The 16,191-nt window shown below is 51.7% G+C and overlaps 1 protein-coding gene across 2 annotated transcripts in view; it reads right to left on the reverse strand.

Annotated features, from left to right (window-relative positions):
* Window positions 1-336: 336 nt before the first annotated feature.
* The window catches only part of Nectin2 (nectin cell adhesion molecule 2), a 35,490-nt gene continuing 19,635 nt past the window's right edge, over window positions 337-16,191 (reverse strand). Inside the window, exons 6-9 of one of the 2 annotated variants that reach the window (XM_052761969.1) lie at window positions 7,006-7,159; window positions 4,083-4,146; window positions 3,843-3,929; window positions 337-1,469 (exon numbers count right to left, since the gene is read on the reverse strand). In XM_052761969.1, coding sequence (XP_052617929.1) covers window positions 1,206-1,469; window positions 3,843-3,929; window positions 4,083-4,146; window positions 7,006-7,159 — 569 coding nt within the window. In that variant the 3' untranslated portion in view covers window positions 337-1,205. Of the gene's footprint in view, window positions 1,470-3,842; window positions 3,930-4,082; window positions 4,147-7,005; window positions 7,160-7,436; window positions 10,401-16,191 lie in introns of those variants that run through there. The other variant, XM_052761971.1, reaches the window with a different exon arrangement.

Genomic DNA, 16,191 nt, shown 5'->3' on the forward strand with positions numbered 1-16,191 from the left:
GCCTCTCAAGTGCCCTTAACCTATTATTTGCTATTGACTTACTAAACCTAAGCCCCTCTTGGCTGGTTACTGGTATCTTTATGTCTGTTTCCGTGACTCTGAGCTGTTAATCATTAGGCAGCTGTTGTAGCCATGCCTTTCAATACAGTGTGCATGTTAGATACCTCTTGCATCCCTATCGTTTTGTTTTAGTCGATGCGGTTTGCCTTATTACTATTATCAATTTCTGGGGTATCTTTGGTCTTTGGGGGGGATCTATCTTGTGTTGACTTATAGCTTGCCGAGGCCTTGAAGCTCCATCCCTTACTCATTTCCCTCATGTCCTAGCCCACTCCCTTCACTTCTCACAGAAAACACGAGACTTTATCAAAGTATAAACTCATATTTTGTAGGAAATGCTTACAAAATAATATTGCCCAAACTCCCAACCCAGATGCCCAGATGCCGGATCTCACACACATCCCACCCCCTAAAGAGGGATGTGTAATTCTCTCAGTGGGTAGGGGCTAAAAGGGTTCAGTAGTCTTTAAGATAAGAGGAAATCTCTCAAACCTGGGGTGGCAAGGCACACTTGCATTAGGCTCTCCCCTCCAGCACTGCCTGGGCTTCATGCTTTGGAGACAGGAACTGGGGTACCGTGTGATGAGGAGAGAGTGTGAACCCTGAGATTCCTGCCTGCAGGAGTGGGTGGAGATGGGGAGGTCCTACCTTACACTGGGGAGTCCTCTCCTTTTCATCTTTGGGGAGGAGGATGGGGAGGGATCAGGTGGGCTTCTGCTGCCTGGAGGGCTCAGGTCTGAGCAGCAGGGAGCCCCTGATCCCATTCTTGCAGACCTGTGGGGACTCTATTGCCTGAGGACAAGTCCAAGGTCTTCTTTGGGACTGTCTGGGTAGTTGAGATAGAGGTGGGCAGTGAGTGGCATGGTCAGAGGGGCACAGTCTTAGGAGTCCTTGAGGGGTCAGAGGTGGTGCAGAGGTCTGAGCTCCCTGCCTCGGGAGATAAAAATTCCAGGTTTCCAGTCATGCAGGTTTATCTGGGTCAGAAATCGTAAGCTGGAGGTCATGGCGGAGCCACTAAAGAAGACATAGGTGGACTGCAGGGGTGACAGCTGACCCTGGCTTGGCTGCAAGTCAGAGTGTCCCAAGTCACTGGTGGAAAGCTGAGGGGTCAAGGGTGAAAGGTGAGAGGTCAGAACCCCTGCGCCTCACACATACATGGCCCGTGACACAAAAAAGTCTTTTCCCTGGTAGGAATCAGAGGGGCTGGAGTAGGACAGGGCATCATAAATAGGGTTGATTTTATCCAGGAAGTCTTCCTCCTCATCTTCCTCGTCTTCAAGACCCAGGGAAACCCTCTCAACAGGGGGGCCTGTAGGCACCAGAAGAGAAGGTCCCAGGCCCGTGGCCCCCAAAAGCAGGGGCCCTGACCGCTCTTCCAGGGTGGGCAGCTCGTGATACCGAGGCATATCCTAGAAGTGGAGAGCAAGTAGGAATTCAAGGTCACCTCAGTCTCAGGATAGTGTCTCTGATCTGCCCCTAGGCCCAAGATTCCAGCCATCCTTGCCCCATGCCGAACAGACTCAACTACCCCGTCCTCCTTTCTCCCTGGATTGAACTGCCTGGTGTGGACACCCATACCCAGCACTGACTCCCTCACTCCGTCAGTCCTCTTCCCTGATCCCGGAACCCATATCCTTACACAAGAACATTTGACCTCTACTGTGGTCTGTCTGTCTGTCTGTCTTCTTTTTTGAGACAGGGTTTCTCTGTGTAGCCCTGGCTGCCCTGGAACTCACTCTGTAGACCAGGCTGGCCTCGAGCTCTGAGATCTGCCTCAGGAGTGCTGAAACTGAAGGCATGTGCCACTGTGCCCAGCAGCTGTTGGTTTTGTTTTGTTTCAGATAGGGTCTCACTGTGCGGTCCTGACTGATGGGTAATTCAGCATAGACCAGGCTGGCATCAGAGAGGCCACAGAGATCCTTCCTCCTGCCTCTGTCCCCAAGTGCTGGGATTAAAGGTGTGACCATCAAACCTGGCTTCTTTTTTCTTAAATGTGTTTGTGTGCCCATCACATGTGTACTCAAGGAGGCTGGAGGGAGGCCTTGGATCCCCTGGAGCTGGAGTAATGTGAGCTGTCAAACACGGATGCTGAGAACTGAACTCGGGTCTCTGGAAGAACAGCAAACGTGCTCTTAACAAGCAATGAGTGCTGGGATGAAAGGCATGCGCCCTGGAAAAGGCAAAGGCCAAAGAACTCGCCACTAAATTGGGTTAAATGTACACTGCTAAGTTTTCTGTACATAAATATAATTACAAACTTAAAAAAAAAAAGGCATGCGCCACCACCGCTCAGCCTCTTATTTTTTTTATTTATTTTTATTTTTTTTGAGACTAGGTCTCCTGTATAGAAGACTGGCCTTGAACATACTATGTAGCCAGACTGACCTTGAACTTCTGATTTCCCTCTGTTCTTCTTCTTTGAGAACGGGTCTCTACATAGCCCTGACTGTTCTGGTGGACCAGGTTGGCCTGGAACTCCCAGACATCTGCCAGCCTCCCTCCCGAGTGTTCGAAGCACAGGTCTAGGACCACAATTACAAAGTGCTTGGGATTGAAGCCGGGCGGTGGTGGCGCACGCCTTTAATCCCAGTACTCGGGAGGCAGAGCCAGGCGGATCTCTGTGAGTTCGAGGCCAGCCTGGTCCCCAAAGTGAGTTCCAGGAAAGGCGCAAAGCTACACAGAGAAACCCTGTCTCGAAAAACCAAAAAAAAAAAAAAAAAAAAAAAAAACAAAGTGCTTGGGATTGAACCCAGGGCATTGTGCATGCTGGGCAAACTGTACCAACCCAGTTATAGCCCAACCTGACCTCAATCGTTTGGTCTATTTGGAGACAAGGTCTCAAGTAGCTCAGGGCGTACTTAATTAAATTCACTTTGTAGCCAGGGATGACCTTGAAGTCCTGATCCTCCTGCCTCCATCTCCTTAGTATTGGGACAATACACTATTGTGATCAGCCTGACTTTTTTTTTTAATCAAGGTCTCACTATGTGGCATAGTTGGGTTGGGCCCAAACAGTGGTAATCCTGCCTCAGACTCCCAAGTAATGAGATTACAGGTGTATATCCCCACACCAGGCTCGGCTTCAATCCTTTCTCTTCATGGTTGAAAATATTTTTCAACGTGTGTGTGTGTGTGTGTGTGTGTGTGTGTGTGTGTGTGTGTGTGTCTGTGTATGCACAAAAGCCAGAAAAAGGTATCTGACCCTCAATGCTGTAGTCACAGACAATTCAGACTCCAGCTCTGGTCCTCAGGACCACAAGACAAGCTCAAAACTTCGAAGTCCTCAATCCTGCTGCTCTTCTTGGCTGTTCTGAAACAAAGTCTCACTCTTTAACTCATGCTAGCCTTGAACTCACTATGCAGCCCAGGTTGGCTGAACCCACCAAATTCTTGGTGATTCTCCTGCCTCGGCTTCCTAAGTGTCGGCACCACAGACAGGAACTACCAAGCCTGGCCTCAGTCTTTATTTAACCTTGAGTGCTAATCAAGTTTTCAACCTCAAGCTGCTTTGGCCTCCTTACCTGACTCTGACCATCCAGGGGACCCCAGAGGAATGAATGTCTCCACCATAGAGGGGACCCCAGGGGAACCCTGTCTCCACCATAGAGGGGACCCCAGGGGAATCCTGTCTCCACCATAGAGGGGACTCAATGATGGTATCTCTGCTGTAGGCACAGGCCCTGGGCTACTCAGATGCTCTAAGTCATTCCACTCAATCCCGCCTTGACCCTTGACCCTTAACCCAGCCCTAAATCTACCACTGTTTACCCAGAAACTCTCACCTGATCAGCACAAGAGACACCGGCGTCGAAGTATGGAGTCTTCATTGTGCTGTGCTCCGAGGCCCCCAGTGTGAAGAGTTGGGAGGGCTGTGGCGTGACATAAGGGTAAGTCAGGACCCCTCACAGTGGCCTTTCCCAACCAGCCCTGTTCCAGCCCAACAGCCCCTTTCTGGGATGGACCCCAGGGAGGAAAAGTGGGAAGGGAGGCAGGGTAGCTTGGGCTCCAGAAGAACATCTCACCATCTCTGGTTCCTCCAACTTGGCCTTGGGGGTCGGTGGCTTATAAGAGGGAGGTCCTTCCAGTCTGCAGGGTCAGGGGTAGGAGTCAGATCAAGGGAGGTTAGCGCGCAACCCCCTCTCCACCTCAGTTTCTTCTCTTTACAGGCAGTCTGGCCACTGGCTGGATCAGTGTCAAAATGCTGTTTTTTTCCTGTGGTTTTCGGCACCATCCCTGCCCCCATCCCAGTGCTCCTCGGGAGTCAAACTGAGTGAGACTCAGTCCTGGCATCCCAGACCCCTCTGGGAAGAATTCTCCTTCAAAGAAGTGAACCAGGGGTGTGGTACACACCGGTAATCCCAGCACTAAGGAGGGACTCTGAGTTTAAGGCCAGCTCTGTCTACATGATAAGTTCCAGGCCAACGAGTGCCACACAGTGGGACCCTGTTTCAAAAACAAACCAAGGTACCTGGAGCCTGGGGAATGCCACTCAAGGCTGTCCTCTGCTCTCTCTACGTACAAACATGTTCAGTAACAGATACTTGATTGAGTACACCCACACACGGAGGTAAGAAACATGATGGGGCTGCTAAGACTGTTTACTGAGTGAAGGGACTTGTCACCAAACCTCATGACTTGACACCCAGATGGCGGAAATAGAGACCCTTTGACCTCTAGGTAGCATTCACACACACACACACACACACACACACACACACACACACACGGGCTCAAGGTAACCATGGGCTAAACTTCTAAAAGGGGGCTGTCGAGATGCTCAGTGGGCAAGAGCACTGGCTGTTCCTCCAAAGGACCTGTGTTGAGACCCTAGCACCCACATTAGGGATTCACAACAGCCTATAATGCAAGCTCTCAGATTCAAGGTCTTCTGGCCTCTGAGGGCACACACACACACACAGACAGTCACATAGACACACACATACACAGAGACAGACAGACACACACACACACACACAAAGAAGAAAATCTTTTTTTTTTTTGTTTCTCTCTTTTTTTTTTTTTTTTAAGATTTATTTATTTATTATGTACACAGTGTTCTTCCTCCATTATGCCTGTATGCCAGAAGAGGGCACCAGATCTCATTCTAGATGGTTGTGAGCCACCATGTGGTAGCTGGGAATTGACTCACGACCTCTGGAAGAGCAGCCAGTGCTCTTAACCTCTGAGCCATCTCTCCAGCCCTTCTTTTTTTTGTTTTCAAGACAACATTTCTCTATGTATCCCTCCTGTCTTGGGACTTGCTCTGTAGACCAGGCTGGCCTTGAACTCAGAGATCTACCTGCCTCTGCCTCCTGAGTGCTGGGATTAAAGGCATTCGCCACCACCATCCAACTAAGTAAATAAATCTTAAAAACAAAACAAAGCAACAATAAACAAGGCAAGCACATTGGCTCAGCAGATAAAGGTCTTGAAAACCTGAATTTAGGATGTGCAGTGGTGGCACACACCTTTAATCCCAGCACTCAGGAAAAGAGGAAGAGACAGAGGGATCTCTGAGTTCGATGCCAGCCTGGTCTACAGAGCAAATTGCAGGACAGCCCAGGCTAAATGGAGAAACTCTGTCTCGAAAAACAGACAAACAAAAACAAAAAAGGACCTCTGGCCTCCACACCCAGGCCAAGGCCAAGGAATGTATGTCCATGTGCACAAACACGCAATAATACCAATTTTATAAAATGTAAACAATGAGCCAGGCATGGAGCTGCACTCCTTTACTCCCAGAACTTAGAAGGCAGAGGTAGGAGGATCTCTGCAAGCTTGAGGTCAGTCTGGTCCATAGTGTAGGACCCTATCTCAAGGAAAAATGAAGGTCTGCAGAGGTGGCTCCTGAAGAGCACTTGTTGCTTTTTCAAAGGACCCAGGTTCAATTCCTGAGACCCACATGGCAACTCACGACCCTCTAGAGTACCAGGCACACATATAGAGTGCAGACATACATCCAAGCAAACACACAGAGAAAATAAAAATAATTTTTTTTTTTTTTCTAAACAGCCTTGGCTGTCCTGGAACTCTCTCAGTAGACCGGGCTGGCCTTGAACTCAGAAATCTGCTTACCTCTGCCTCCCGAATGCTGGGATTAAATGTGTGCACCACCACCACCTGGTTGATTTATTTATTTATTTATTTTTGGTTTTTCGAGACAGGGTTTCTCTGTGTAGCTTTGTGCCTCTCCTGGAACTCACGTGGTAGCCCAGGCTGGCCTTGAACTCACAGAGATCCGCCTGGCTCTGCCTCCCGAGTGCTGGGATTAAAGGTGTGCGCCACCACGGCCCGGCTTATTTATTTATTTTTAATAAATACTGTAGGGATGGAACTCAAGTTCTTACCACCTGACTCATCTCCCTGGCTCCTGTACAACCTTTTTCCTTTTTTGTATTGCTGGTTTTTGAGACAGTGTCATGTAACAGAGGGGGCATGACCTCGAACTTCTGATCCTCTGGCTTCTACCTTCCAAGTGCTAGGAACCCACACTTAGCAGCTGAAGCTCAGGGGAAGGTGGAGCAACAAGACGGTGGGGGCCTGGGCTCTGATGACATCAGAAGGGACAGCTTCTAATACCCATACTTTCCGAGGAAGAGAAAAATCTTTCCTCACCACCCCATGTAAGAACCCAGTCATGCCGGGCGGTGGTGGCGCACGCCTTTAATCCCAGCACTCGGGAGGCAGAGCCAGGCGGATCTCTGTGAGTTCGAGGCCAGCCTGGGCTACCAAGTGAGTCCCAGGAAAGGCGCAAAGCTGCACAGAGAAACCCTGTCTCGAAAAACCAAAGAAAAAAAAAAAAAAAAAAAAAAAAAAGAACCCAGTCATTTATGGTGGTGTCTCTGTCCCACACTGCCTTTATGATTTTCCTCTTCAGTCCCCACCCAGTGCTCCCCAACTCTGACATCCCTCCTCCCAGCCACCTCTCAGGATCCCATCACTCACTCTTCTTCCTCATCAGTCCCCTGAAGCCTCTGCTCCTTCTGCTGTTGTCGGCAGATGAGGATGCCTGTGGCAGCCACTGCAGTGGCAATGATGGTGGCGATGATGCCTCCGATGATGCCGCCTGTGGCCCCTGCTCCCGCTGTGCTGGGTGACTCTGTTAGGACAAAGACAGCACAGGGCTCATTAAGAGGAACTCAGGTCGGGCGGTGTTGGCGCACGCCTTTAATCCAGCACTCAGGAGGCAGAGGCAGGTGGATCTCTGTGAGTTCGAGGCCAGCCTGGGCTACAGAGTGAGTTCTAGGAAAGGCGCAAAGCTACACAGAGAAACTCTGTATCGAAAAACCAAAAAAAAAAAAAAAAAAAAAAGAGGAACTCAGAGCTGCTGCTTTCAGGCCCATTCCTCATATCCCACATATGCCAGACTTTTTAAATGATTGTTTAGAGACAGAGTCTCTCTGTGTAGCCTAGGCTGGCTGGAACTCTCTGTGTAGCCCAGGCTGAACCCACGCTTCTGCCTTCTTTCCTTGTTTCCTTTGGCTATACAGGAAACTAAATGCAGGGCCTCAAGCATGCTAGGCAAGCGCTCTGTTTCTGAGCACATCCTCTGCCTGTCCACTCAACCAACTGCGCCTGCGCTCCTAATTCAGGAACATCTGATCTGTGTCGAAGGGAAGAGATCTGCAAGTGAACTAAATGCACAAAGCCCCCATCCTCATGCTCTTAGGGTAGCCCAGGCTGGCCTTGGCCAATAGCAAACGAGCAGATGCCATCTAAGGTCAAGCTGGAACTGGACTCACTACAGAGTGGGAAGGGGAACAAGGATGTGACAGAATGCCGGACCCCCAAAGCCAGGCAAACAGGGCTTATCTGTGAAGGGGGATTTTGAGTCCTCTGGGTGTACTGCAGAGAAACAGCCAGTGCAAAGATCCTGGGACAGCCTCGGGATGTTTTTAAGGAACAAGGAGAGCCAGTTGTGACAGTTTAGGGGCACCTATAATTCCAGCACTCAAGAGGCTGAAGCAGGAGGATTGCTGAGAGTATGAATCCAGTCTAGGCTACAATAGTGAGTTCCAGGACAGTCAGAGCCACATAGCCAAGACTGTCTCAAACAAAACAACCTCCACACACAAGGGAGAAGCAGTACGAAGAGGTTCCAGTCCAACCTTGGCAGCGAGCATTTGAAGACTGTCTCGTAAAAAACAAAAGACAAACAGGAAGAGCAAGGAGACTGTGGCATTGGGACTGAGTGAAGAGGAGACAGGAAGGATGTGGAGGCTGTGGTGTCAGGGGCAGGGCCTCTCATTATTACGGGCCCGTCGGCGTGTTTTCTGGCCCATCAGGAGAGCTCACACGACTTCCCATTCCCAATTGTTCAGGGTGCTCCTCTTAGCTAACAGCGGAGTTCCTGGAGCAAGGGCCCGTTTCCTCACTAGATCCGTAGCCCTGGGCCGGACACGTAGCTGTCAGGGAAGAGGGGATCTGTGTGCAAGCAGAAGTCAAGCAGATTGCCTGCCCTGCCCTCCGTGACGGAGAACATGGTGCCCCCCAAGCCCCCAATGAACGCCCAGGACAGACAAGGATGCAAAACTCTAGAGGTGTCACTGGTGTAGTTAGTTAATGTGCTTCCCAAACTTGGAGAGGAAGTGATCCAGTTCGCATCCGCTCTCCTGCTGGGCATCCTCCAAAGGTTCCAGTGTGTGTGCTGGGGCGGGGTTAGGGGTGAACTAGCTTGAGTGCACCACACAAGGCCATCTCAAACACTCAGTCCTTCCTGTCATTGTTGCTGGCTGGCTGGCCACATTCCCACAGGACAGGGCTCTGTGATCTGGGCCACTTTTGTGTCCCCAGCATGGGGGACACAGGCTTGGCATTCTGGGATCTATGACTACTGGTTGAGGAAGTGCATGTATCCAGGCTACTCCACCCACCCGAAAGGTGTCATCTGATCCTAGTGTCCCAAGAGGCCACAGACGTGGGGGGATAAGCTCACCTCCTTCTCCCAGGGGCAGATGCTTTGTGACCCTTGGAGTCAGATCGCTAGCTGGAGGAGTATGTGTGTCTGTATATGTATGTTGTGTGTGTGTGTGTGTGTGTGTGTTGTATATCTGTGCTGTGTATGTGGTGTGAGTGTGGTGAGGCCTCTCAGAATTCCTGGTAACTCCCACAGGACCAAATCTTGCTAGGAGAGTGGGAGACAGCCACCCAGGACAGGCCACTTTGAGGACATCAAGGTGGGACCATATGGGTACTGCCATCACCTGGCACCTACGTCTCTAGCCTCAAGGTCCTCAAATACAGAGAGAAGCAGCTTCCTATCCCTAGGACCCTCCACAACAGAGAAAGGAGACCTGTGTGGGACCCCCACCCCCCATCATTAGAACTCAGGATCAAGGTAGCTAGCCTTTCTCTTCCTGAGGAAATGCAGCTCTGAAGTCAGTTTGCTTACCCACCTGTCCTGGGATCCACGAGTTCAAGCCCCCTTCCCCACACTCATGTCTCAGAGCCTCTAAGTCAGGAAACCATTCTAAGTCCTAGCAGCTTCAGGGGAGCTTGGGCACACGTGGTGTGACATCTTCCAATCTGGGCCCCCACCAAATTTTCTTTCCAAGGCTCGATACTTAGTGGTCTCTGTCCCACCCACTCATTCCCCAGGGCACAAAGAGAGGGGTCTGATGTATCACAAAACACCCCCAAGTTTTTCTGACAAGGCATTTATTAGCTCCTGAGTGTTTCGGGGCCAGGGCCAGGCTGGGGCCGAAAGCAAGCTCTGAGGAGTCCTGAGTGTGCACCATGGCGCTCTTGGGGTTCGTGAGGGCCTGGAGATAGTCTGGTGTGTGTGGCTCCACTTGTCCTCCATTCAGAAACGGGGGAGGTGGCCTTCCAACTCCAGTGTGCCCCAGAAGAACCAGTCCAACCGGTCCCTAGCCATCCCCTTGCTGGCTGGCGTTGGTGTGGTTGGCAGTGGGGGTGGGAATTGGCTTCTCTGTGTCCAGTGTCTACATCGTGGGGTCACACGTAAACTGCCCGCCGAGAAATGAGGGAGCCATCGAGATGAGATTCCATGTCATCCTTAGGTGACTCGTGTGGAGGTAGCATGAGGCCTTCCTCTGCCTTCGCCTCTTCTTCCTCCTCCTCTTCCTCTTCCCTGCCATCCGGCCTCATGGGCTCGGGGGATGCTGACCTCCAGAAGACAGGACCCCCGTTCCCAAACACCTGAGTCTTTGGATCATAGGATCCTCTGTCGCCATCATTTCCGCCTCCAGGGCTCTTCCGCCTCCTCCTCCCCCTCAGCAGGATGAAGGCCAGGAACCCCCCAGCCAGAAGTAGCACCAGCAGTGTTCCCCCCACGGCCCCCCACACCAGCGGACCCACATCTCGAGAGGCCTGGGGGGTGTCTGAGGAGAAAGGAAGGAGAGAGAAAAAGAAAAGGAGAGGGAGTCAAGCGGACACATCTGAGGGAGGGATGGGGGAGACCCAGGGCACGGGTTAGTGACCAGAACTTAGGAGGTGACGGCTTGGGAGAAGGGAGGAGGAAGGCAAGGAGGAAGAGGAAGGGGAGCGCGTGACCCTTCACCTCAGGGTGGGCACAGGAGAGGCTGTCAGCTGATGCTGCCTAGATAACTATCTACACCAACGAGGCTCTCAGACCTGAGGACTGCAGCAAGGGGTGGTGGCACATGACTGCCATCCTAGCCCTTGTGAGAGGGAGGCAAGAGGACCATGCCACCCAGGCCCAGTGAGACCCTATCTCAAAAATGCTGAGAAGGGGGAAGTGTCGGTGGGCCGAGGATACTGGTCAGCAGTAGAATGTTTACCTACAGTCCCCAAGGGAGGGGCTGGGGGTGTGGCTCAGTGGTAGAGCCCCTGCCTAGAATCCCCCAGTGAGGGGCTGGGGGTGTGGCTCAGTGGTAGAGCCCCTGCCTAGAATCCCCCAGTGAGGGGCTGGGGTGTGGCTCAGTGGTAGAGCCCCTGCCTAGAATCCCCCATTGAGGGGCTGGGGTGTGGCTCAGTGGTAGAGCCCCTGCCTAGAATCCCCCAGTGAGGGGCTGGGGTGTGGCTCAGTGGTAGAGCCCCTGCCTAGAATTCCCAGAGAGGGGCTGGGGTGTGGCTCAGTGGTAGAACATTTGTTTGCTTAGCATGTTCAAGGCCCTGTATTCCATCTCCAGTGTTATACCAAACACCCAGAATTAAACCCACTTCTGTGACCTGCAATTACATCTACTGGGGAAGCTCAGGTAAATCCCACATTTGAGGCTACTCTGTCTCCACCTCTCCCTCAAAACAACAGAAGACAATAAAGCCAATAACATGTAGCCCCTTGTATGCAGAGGTGCAGAATGAGAGGAAGGTGTATGGAAAGACCCTCTGTTCCCTCCCACTTAGGCCAGAATGTGGGGGTGGGAGGAAGTAGTGGGAGGCACTGATCATACCTGTCTATCCGCTTGGCTTGGGAGGTCTCAAATCACCTCCCCCATCTCACACAGCTCTTCCTAATGTTCCCTGTGTCCTTCCTGGCTGTCTCATGCTCACCTCCACAGCCCCCTCCCCACCTGTGGGGAGACCAACAGCAGGGGATTGGAAGCCTCGCCGCCCACCCGCGTGACTCCTGCAGTACAAGAGTCCTGTGGGCTCTCATAATGGCTCTCAGCCCACTAAAGGAGATAAAAATGGGTGCCTGGAGGCTCCAGACCAGCGAGCCTGCTAGTGGCCAGGTGTGAAAACTGCTTGGCCTCAGGTAACCAGTTAGCATTCCCTGACACCTGCTCGCTGGTGGACCTATGGTCTGTGTTGGCCAGACTAGATTTTTCTGCTAACACTTTCAATTTTCTTTCACAGTACTGGGAACGGAACACTCTTGTTCATGCTGAAAAGGTGCTCTACCACTGAGTCACACCCCAGCCCCTCACTGGGGGATTCTAGGCAGGGGCTCTACCACTGAGCCACACCCCAGCCCCTCACTGGGGGATTCTAGGCAGAGGCTCTACCACTGAACCACACCCCAGCCCCTCACTGGGGGAATCTAGGCAGGGCCTCTACCACTGAGCCACACACCCAGCCCTTCACTGGGGGATTCTAGGCAGGGGCTCTACCACTGAGCAACACCCCCAGCCCCTCACTGGGGGAATTCTAGGCAGAGGCTCTACCACTGAGCCACACCCCCAGCCCCTCACTGGGGGATTCTAGGCAGGGACTCTACCACTGAGCCACACCCCCAGCCCCTCACTGGGGGATTCTAGGCAGGGGCTCTACCACTGAGCCACACCCCAGCCCCTCACTGGGGGATTCTAGGCAGGGGCTCTACCACTGAGCCACACCCCAGCCCCTCAATGGGGGATTCCAGGCAGGGTCTCTACCACTGAGCCACACCCCCAGCCCCTCACTGGGGGATTCTAGGCAGGGGCTCTATCACTGAGCCACACCCCCAGCCCTTCACTGGGGGATTCTAGGCAGGGGCTCTACCACTGAGCCACACCCCAGCCCCTCACTGGGGGATTCTAGGCAGGGGCTCTACCACTGAGCCACACCCCAGCCCCTCAATGGGGGATTCTAGGCAGGGGCTCTACCACTGAGCCACACCCCCAGCCCCTCACTGGGGGATTCTAGGCAGGGGCTCTACCTCTTAGCTACTCTCCTAGTTACAGTGTTAGGATTTGGTTTTGGTTTTTGAGAGGATTCTATGTATCTCAAGTCATCCTCAACTTCCTAATCTCTTTATCTCCACCTCTCAAGTGCTGAAATTACAGGGCTGGATCACCACACCCAGTTTCTGAGTAATGTTCTTAAATAGAGTGTCATGCTGGACTGTTACCGCTTGCTTTTGATCCCAACGTGCAGGAAGCAGAGGCAGGCAGATCTCGAGTTCAAGGCCAGCCTGGTCTACATAGTGAGTTCCCCACCACCCAGGGCTACACAGTACGACCCTGCCTCAAAACAAAAACCAAAATCGAGTAAACAAAATAATAAAAACATACACAAAAAGTAATAGTTTGGGGAGCTGTTTGCAAGTTCTATGCAAAGAGGACATTATTCTATATAAGGACCCATACCTGCAGGGGTGGGTGAGTGGGGAGTGGTCTCTGAAAGGAGACTGACAGTACGTCTGTCCTTAAGCACTGCACAGACGCAGGAATGCCCCTCTGCACACTGGTCAGTGAGTCCCTCAGTCTCCATCCCTGGAAATGTGGGTGCACCCAGGGAGTGCCAGAGGAACTGTGGAGCGTGGGCAGGATCTCCTCCTTTGTATGTGAGTCCAAGATTGCGAGTTGTCTGCAGACAGGCCTGCCTTGTGGCACAGTGTGTCCCCTTGTGTTTTCATTGTTGCCAATCCAAACCACGCCCTAGTGAGACTGGATGTGTGGGAGCATGGGGATGTGCCTGGGAGCGAGCCTTTGAGTCAGTACCTCGGAGAGCAGCTGGACCTCTCCAACTAGTGCCGAACGGATTTATTTCCTTTCTTTCTTCCTCTTTTGTAAAGATATGGCTGGCTTGGAACCTGCGCTGTTGACCAGGCTGCCCTCAAACTCAAAGAAATCCTCCTGCCTCTGTCTCCCAGGTGCTGTGATTACAGGGCCGCGCCACCACACTCAGCTTGCTTGGTTTTCTGAGACAGGGCCTCAGGCTGCACAGACTGGCTCTAGACTCACTAAGTAGCCAATGCTGGCCTTGAACACCTGACCCTCCTGTCCCTACCTACCTTTCTGAATGCTAGAGTCATAGGTGTGTGCCAACAGGTCTGGCCCAGCCACTGGATTTCTAGGGTGCTCAGTGTGCCTGCGTCTGCAGGTGTAAAAATTGGGGCTTGTCTTTGAGATGATGTCATTACACATGGTGGCGTCATATGGCAGTTTGCTCAGAAAATAAAGGCTCAAAGGTTACAGGAAGTCCCCGACAGTGATGGACACAGGGCTGCTCTGCTCCCTCTCGAAGCGTGTATACATAAGAGGGAAGGAAGGCCGAGAGCCTCTCAGGCCTGAGCTGCCCGGGTGAGATGGAGACACACAAGCTGAGCTGCCCGCAGGCTGGGCTGTGTGCTCCAGGCTCCCAGCTCTGGGAGCTGTCACTCAAGCTGAGGTGGGCTTTGGGGATGCAGCCATCTTGTGTCATTTCTGCTTCTGTAAGTGACCTCAGTACATACAACTCATGGGTTCACCAAGATGGACTGTGGTGCTATCCACACACTGACCTGTCACCGATTCCCTATGTGGGATGAGTAGACACTTGATCCTATCTTCCCAGGAATAGTGTCCCGCAACAGGGTGGACCTGTGACTACCTTTATGGGAGTCAAGGCGGACTTTTTTATACTGCAATTTTTCTTGGGTTCTCTCTCTCTTTTTTTTTCTTTTTGGTTTTTTGAGACAAGGTTTCTCTGTGTAGCTTTGCGCCTTTCCTGGAACTCACTCTGTAGCCCAGGCTGGCCTCGAACTCACAGAGATCCACCTGCCTCTGCCTCCCGAGTGCTGGGATTAAAGGTGTGTGCCACCACCACCCGGCTAGGGTTCTCTCAAAGATTTTATTTTTAACTCTGTGTGTGTGTGTGTGTGTGTGTGTGTGTGTGTGTGTGTGTGTACACGCATGAACATGTGAGTGTAAGTGCCCAATGGAGTCAGAGGCATCAGATCTCCCTGTAGCTGGAGTTAAGAGGCAATTGTTAGCCACCCAGTGTGGTTGCTGTGAACCCAACAGAGGGTCTCCGCAAGAGCAAGCCACGCTTGACCACTGAGCCATCTCTCCAGCCCACCAACGATTTTCTCCACACTCGGGGTTTAAGAGTATCCGACTGTACAGTGGACTATTTATTAAGCAAGGCCCCGACTAAGTAAGCCAGGCACAGCAGTGCATACCCTCACCTCAGCACTGTGGATGCAGAGAATGGACGATTCAGAGTCAGATAGCCTGGGCTACATACCAACCCTGTCTCAAAACATGAGAAAGGAACATACATACACACTGGTTCCCATCTCTGCCATGTGATACCTGCTGTCTTTGCGTGCATAAGCAAGAAGGCTGTGACTAGATGGGACCGTAGGAGCTGCACCCCCAGGTCCCTAAGCTGAGAGAAACCTCTTTTTATAAAGAAGACTGCTTCAAGCAGATCTCTGTGAGTTGAAGGCCAGCCTGGTCTACAAAGCATGTTCCAGGACAGCCAGGGCTACACAGAGAAACCCTGTCTGAAAATAACAAAACAAAACAAAACAAACAAAAAAACCCTTGTGGTCAAGAGGAAACCTCAATATGAATTGCTTAGCAGAAACTCTGTAATGGAGTTTCTGGATGCAGAGGTGTCTTCTGGAACGTTCTTCAGATATGTGAGGAAGGGTTATTCTGTATGTGAACTGTGGCACCATTTGACAGTGTTTTCCTCCGAGGACATGTCCCAAGGGTTCAGAGCTGATGAGCAAGGCAAGTTGGTGTTCCTACAGGCAAGTCAGCTTGCTTTTGGGTGTCAGAGCAAAGCTGTGTGTGTCTCAGCAAGGGTGTGTTCTCAAGAAGGGTGTGCCCAGTTACATCACAGGGCCAGGCTATGTCTTTTACTCTCTCTCTAAGTGATTTGTTGTATTTCTGAGGGGTTCAGGTCCTGCCTGGTAGGGTCATTATTTCAGATTCATGTCTCTGCATAGGCAAACTGTGTGTGGTACCTACCATGGTACTTCTAAGTCTTCTTTTTTTTGTTTCAATACTGAGGATCAAACTTAAGGTTTCCAACATGCTAGTCAAGTTGAACCATGCCCCCAGCCCCTCACTGAGAGATAGGCAAGGGTTGTACCACTGAGCCACACCCCCACCCCCCCACTGGGGGATTCTAGGCAGGGGCTCTACCACTGAGCCATACCCCAGCCCCTCACTGGGGGATTCTAGGCATGGGCTCTACCACTGACCCACTTTCCTAGGCCTTTTCTTGTATTTTATTTTATGATTTATTTTATTTTATAAGATTATGGTTTTGTTCTGTAGCTCAGGCTAGCTTAGAACCACTCTGTGGTCCATGTAGGCTCTGAACTTGTCATTCTCCTGCCTCACCCCCAACCAGGTCTGGCTAAGGGTGTTTCTAAGAACAGTTCTCTCCTGGCTCCTGTGGCGTGTCATAGGCCCTAACCAGTGTCACTCTTTCTTGGGGCGTGTCTCAGTGACAACGGTTCTGATGATATAAGGTCACGTCTGGGTGACTGGACTTCCTGGTTTCAAG

Source organism: Peromyscus californicus, unplaced genomic scaffold (assembly GCF_007827085.1).
Source record: "Peromyscus californicus insignis strain IS unplaced genomic scaffold, ASM782708v3 Scaffold_4__1_contigs__length_199733344, whole genome shotgun sequence".
Lineage (NCBI taxonomy): Eukaryota > Metazoa > Chordata > Mammalia > Rodentia > Cricetidae > Peromyscus > Peromyscus californicus.